This window comes from Chrysemys picta, chromosome 15 (assembly GCF_011386835.1).
Source record: "Chrysemys picta bellii isolate R12L10 chromosome 15, ASM1138683v2, whole genome shotgun sequence".
Taxonomy (NCBI): domain Eukaryota; kingdom Metazoa; phylum Chordata; order Testudines; family Emydidae; genus Chrysemys; species Chrysemys picta.
This window is the reverse complement of record NC_088805.1, coordinates 11,910,432-11,916,157: the sequence shown is the minus strand read 5'-3', so window position 1 is coordinate 11,916,157 and position 5,726 is coordinate 11,910,432. Positions and strand designations below refer to the sequence as shown.

Below are 5,726 nucleotides of genomic sequence, written 5' to 3'. Positions count from 1 at the left end.
GTAGGGCGGCGAGGGGTGACTCTGGGGTCCTTTGGTTTGGCCACGGCAGTCCCGACCGAGAGCAGGCCCTTCCCCTCCCTGCGTGGACGCAGCACCCGGGGAAGCGGGGACGGGACTCACCTGATCAGGTGGAATGCCCTGGGCTGTCACACCCCAATTCCGCCCCTGCCTCCCTGGTCAGCAGCCGAGCCTGTGACTGGCCCACAGCTCAGCAAGAGCAACCAGGCCCCCAAGCAGGCGAGGTGGCTAGTCCTGGATTTTGGGTGCTGGAGGGGCGTATGGGGTCAGTAGGTGGGTGCAAGCTCCTGCCCCCGACAGTGTGGCCTCTCAAAGGCAGCTGCTCCTCCAGTATTAACTGAGCTGCTTTATGTTTAATTATGATTGTGTCTAGAGTACAGTTGGTTTAGGAACTAATCTAATGGTGAACTCAGACCTGACTCAAGCAGGGCTAGGTTATGTTACAAAATTAAAAAGTGGCATATTAAATCTCATGCTAACCTGCACTCTCTGTAAGAAAACACTTCTTAAAAACAGCCTGTAAAATAATTCTGAAATAATGAATCTCAAAAAGAAAGAATTGGAAGGACAGAGGATTCTCTAGCATAATGAATCATGTCTGGTGTCTTGTCTATCTTTCTTCACTGTGCCTGACCCTTGGTGTAAGTCACACAGTTGAGTTATGGATCATATTTTGAATTATATCTGGGGAATTAATATACAGAAGAAATTGTATTTTTTTGCTATGCTGGCTCTTTACTCCCCATGCTGTCCTACCAGTGTTTTTCTGGATAAGTGCAAAGACTGTCTTGCATGCTGTCCAAAGTCTGCTTGCTTGGATGCTGAGAGAGCAGAAAATTGGGGGAATTTCTAAGATCCTGTCTAAACTGTGATACCTACTGCTTTGTAGACAGGGTTTTAATACAGTATTGGCTTGTTATGGTTAAAAAATTGTTCAGTCCTGCCGTGTAGACTGCATCCATCCATGTTCCTGGATCATACTAAAGCTTTAACTGTTTAGGACAGTAACATGATTTGGGAATATGCATCTTGGCTTCCTCTCTGCTGCAGAGTGAATCTTGTAATAGTTCTCTAAAAGTAATTTGTTACAATTTGGATGGAAAATGAGTCTGTACAAATGTAAAAAATCAAAGGATCAGTAATACAGAGATTGCTGAAAGAAAAAAATCATCTTTATATAAATTAAATCAGTAAGCTTCACTTAAACCAGACATAGTACCCAGCTACTCAATCCAAACAGAATTTCTGGATAATTGAATCAGTAGCTAAATAGCCAGAAAGCTTCAGACCTACTCTATCTTGTGCCTTCACCCTGCCAGTGACCTTCATCTGTACCTCACCCTACTTCTAGGAATTTGGCAGCCTTTCTGTCAAGCCCCAGAGTTCAAACTTCAAAGTTTGTCTCTCCATAGGGCTCTGTGTCATAGAGTATGTGAAATATGGTTCTTTCAAGGAAGGACTTGGCTTGCCTTCTATTTAGGATCATAATAGAAATAGAAAAGATATATCGGATTCTTGCCAGAGCTGGATACTTTCCTCCAGTAGATGTTGGGTCCAATATTAAACTCGTGTTGCACTATCTTAGCAAGTGGAGTTAGTCACTTGATGTGTAGTTTGCTTGAAGAATGTTTCAAATCATAACCATATCCTCCTTTGAATGCGACCACTATTCTATCTTCCAAAAATTACTTTTACCCTGTAAAATCATCTACAGTGGAATTAGGATTAAAGGTGTTTTAGTCTTGGAAATTTCTAATTTGCCTTTGCTTTGTTTTGGCAGGTGGCTTTGGGAAGGACAAGTTACTACCAGTTCAGCCTAGTCTCAGGTATTTTTTTTTGGATTTCAGAGTGCTGTTTGCATGAAGAAAAATGAAACATTGATTATAGGCAGAACTTGTGCTGCCTATACAATAGTTAAGGTTACCTGATCCTTCCCATTATAAGACATTGTCTTTTGTCTACAATTGAATACTAAGTGACCAAATATTTCCCCGATCAATGGGGAAAACAATCCTTGGTTTAGAAGCCTTGCAATGGAGTCCACCTTCTCCTGTCTTAATTCTCAATATTCTTCTTTTTAAGCATAGTCTCCAAGCCTATCAACCTGGCAACTTTTAATAAAGTCCTCTCTCCAGGGGCAGGTTTGGAGTGAGCAGCAGCACATTGCTTTGCTGATATACCTGCAACTCTGTTCTTCAGGGACAAAGGAATGGTAGGAGCATTCAGGCTCCAATCCTTGGCCTGTGCTGCTGAGACTCTCAGCAAAGGGTCAGTTAATACCAATTATGTTGTTGATACTTAGGGAATGTGGATATCTGTTGATGGTTAGGGAATGTGGACCATACTGAGACCACCCAAGCTACTTCACACATGCTAGTGAACAGCCTTCTGATAGTAGTTGCTTTTGGCCACTATCAGTCTGAGCTGGATTTGAATCGATCACTTAGTGGTCTAAGGCTCTCTATCCCATTGCCAGTCCCAAGTCTTCAGTTTTAGGTGAAAGCAGCAGATGGTTACTGGATCTGAAGGAGATCACACATTGTTTTTATTTCAAACAGACAGAAGGTGAATGACCATGACAGAGATGGCAACGAATTACAGACCACACCAGAGTTCAGAGCACATGTTGCAAAGAAACTGGGAGCAATGTTAGACAGGTAACCAGTACCAAAGCACAGCCTTATGAGATTAAATAAGCCTTAGTCGGATCCTTCCCTTGCAAGAGCAGTGTCAATACCCTTGAGTGGTAGAAATGGGAATCATTGAAGAGTTAAATACATCTTTTTCCATGGGAAACATCTTGTATTTTGAGGAAAGATTGTTTCTCTTCTTGTTTCCTACATCCCTGTGCATACTGCTGGCTTGTGACTGAGCTCCTAATGCTCGTGAACTGACCCATGTCCTATTCTCCCATTGATAATGTAGACCTGGTGTGTTCTGCAGAGCCTTTCTTGTTAGCTTCAGTGCTCAGTGTTCTGTGTTGGGAAGGGAATAGACAGGATTGAGATTCATCAGAGCCACCTCCATTTATGGCCAGGCTTTGAATCTGTTCAGGAAATTTCCCAGTCCACGTGTGTGATCTTTTTTTCAACTTATCCATACAACAAACAAATTCAGCCTAACTGAGAGCTGTGCGGGCATCTTGGTAGGTGTTCAAAGGCTTCACCTAATTGCAGATTGCTGCTGCCCTTCTTTAATGTGGAAGTATGGCCCATGGGAACTAATGGGCCTAGAATGCAATGTGGGTTGGCTGCTTGGACTGTTGCATGTGAGTAGTTTCTATGTGCCATGTTTCTGAATGAAATGGCCATGCTCTGTGGAGATAGTTCTGAAAGTAAAAAAAATTGAAATGAACCCACTGAGTAAAAGTTACTTAACTGCTCACTTTAATCTTGTTTAACATTTCCAACTTCTTAAACTTAGCCTGGCTGCATAAAATCGAATCCTTGTTTCCTTTCCTAAATTCAGACTGTGGTCTTCCTTCTAGCTACATCACTGTCTTGGAGGATTCATCAGGTCCTGTATGGACTTCCATGCAAACAGCTGACTCTGAAGATGATGGTGAGTTCCAAGCACAGTCACTGTTGTCAGCACCCATCTAATAGCTCTCCACTGGCACAAATGTAATGAATTCTATCTGGTATTAGCTCATACAGCGCCCTAGATTAACAAGAAGTCCTTCTACTGCACTCTGTCTTTAATATCAGCAGGGGTTATCTTCATGTAATAGTGCAGAAAGCTTAATTAACACCTTCTAGTTCTTCAGGCCAACGTAAATTCCATGTGAGGGTTGACATCACTGTTGCCTCACACTTGGATTGCTGTTAGCTGCTGCTGCTGACTCTGTTTTATATCTTAGGCTAGCAAATGATTTTAGTCATTTATTTCCCCCTGTTCCTTTTTGTGTTTCTTAGGCTTTCGCCTATTCTCTTCATCTGTTCCAGGAGATTGTGGGAAATCCAAACCTCCGCTCTCAGCCAGGAGGCAACGACCTTCCAGTTCTAGGTGAGGTGTTAGTCTGCTACTTTGTTCCTAAAAATATTCAATGCTGTGTTTCAGAGATTCCTTTTACATTTGACTTTGGAAAAATATTTTTCCTAGTGCAGGGAAACTAGGGATTTTAACTTGCATTAATTTTTCCAATGCACATAATACATATTAAAGGGCAGCTTGGAGTACACACTGGTTAAGCGGTCACTGGAATACGTTTTTGAGTCACAAAGCCATTACATTTATCAAGATTATGCTAATCTCAGAGTCTGTGCTTTGGGTGAATTCAGGATGGAAGTGTAACATACTTACCTCCCACTTTGCTTGCAACCCTTCCAGTGAGCTGGACAGTGACCAGGAATGGCAGAGATACCAAGAGGCTGCTGTGTCAGCAGCAGATATCTTGAAGCAAAGTGCTTTTTCTGTGATGCCTCCGGATTCCAGCCAGGTTCACAAGCAGGAGTGTACAGAGCACAACCAGAAAAAGAAAAAGAAAAGGAAGAAGAAAGCTAGAGGAGAGCATAATAGTGAACAGAAGACAGAAGGAGGTGACCAGATCAGCAACAAGACTCTATCGTCCATTGATAGAAAGTGCAAGAGGCAAGAAGGCAAATGTATAGCGGACACAACGTTGCCCAGAGTAGTGAAGAAGAAGAAAAAGATTACCAGAAAAGAAGCGAATGATGATTCCGTTCTATGAACCACATATGTAGTCAGGATGGAAGAAGGATGGTGAAAAGTTAACAAAGGTAGTTCCTGCACATTGTCCTCTACTGGAAATGTGGGGAAACAATTGGCAAAGCTTCTGTTTTAGGGGAGTCAAAGGAGTAAGAGTTTAAGTGACTGCCCTTGTTGGGGCATCCCTTGGGGAACTCCCCTTTTTCCATTCCATCACAAACCAATTACTTGGATTGCTGGTTATGCAGACCTTGCACTGAAGGATTTGGGCGATACAGGGACATATTGAGAGTCACCTCTGTCCTGGTCTGATCCTTCTGTGTATCCAGCCCAAATTCTGTGCCCTGGAGCTAGTGCACGTGTGTGATAAACTGATTTTGGTGGAGATGGTGGCAGAGAATCATTTCCTACTTCACCTCTCCCAACACGTGCTGCCAGAACCATGGGAGAAACGGCTCCAGGCTGTGAGAGAGACTGACTCACCCACAAATATCCTGGCAAATCTTGGGGACCCACCTACCTCTCCTATAATCACCAGAAGTATGTTACCGAAACCTGCCATGTTACTAATTCCCATGGAATATACACCTCTCTGCAGAATTATAAAAAGATTGTGCAGTGGTGTCACTTCATTGTTATAAGCAGGTGTTTCTTTCCAAACTGTCGCCCTCGATGCTTTATTTTCATGGTATTACATCTGCCAGTGTGCAGTAGAATTCAATAACAATAAATGCCTCCTAGTCTCATTTAATATAATGTCTTATGCACAACTGCCATCTTCTTCCGTTAGGATTGGCACAGCTAACAGAGGTATTGCACATCATTAGAGGCTTTAGTTGCACAATTGTCTGTAGCTATTTGATGCTGCTGTAGAACTGCCAGAAATAGGTGCCTTTGAGCCCAGCATGGCAGTAATTGCATTTAAGTCCTTATTTGACCAGCCAGGTGTGTGTTGTCTCTCTGAGATGCAGCAGCAGGTTTTGGTAGTTTTCAGTATTGTTTTTACTTTCCTAATAGAGGCCTGCAGCTCTGAGATTTCA

At 42.8% G+C, this 5,726-nt stretch overlaps 1 protein-coding gene across 6 annotated transcripts in view; it reads left to right on the top strand.

Moving 5' to 3' along the window:
* The window catches only part of C15H12orf43 (chromosome 15 C12orf43 homolog), a 35,569-nt gene that overhangs the window by 213 nt on the left and 29,630 nt on the right, over positions 1-5,726 (top strand). The window contains exons 2-6 of one of the 6 annotated variants that reach the window (XM_005288665.4): positions 1,799-1,844; positions 2,577-2,675; positions 3,506-3,579; positions 3,933-4,023; positions 4,348-5,439. In XM_005288665.4, the coding sequence (XP_005288722.2) occupies positions 1,799-1,844; positions 2,577-2,675; positions 3,506-3,579; positions 3,933-4,023; positions 4,348-4,708 (671 nt within the window). In that variant the 3' untranslated portion in view covers positions 4,709-5,439. Of the gene's footprint in view, positions 1-1,798; positions 1,845-2,576; positions 2,676-3,505; positions 3,580-3,932; positions 4,024-4,347; positions 5,440-5,726 lie in introns of those variants that run through there. The other 5 variants (XM_042841654.2, XM_005288667.5, XM_042841656.2 and 2 more) reach the window with 5 other exon arrangements.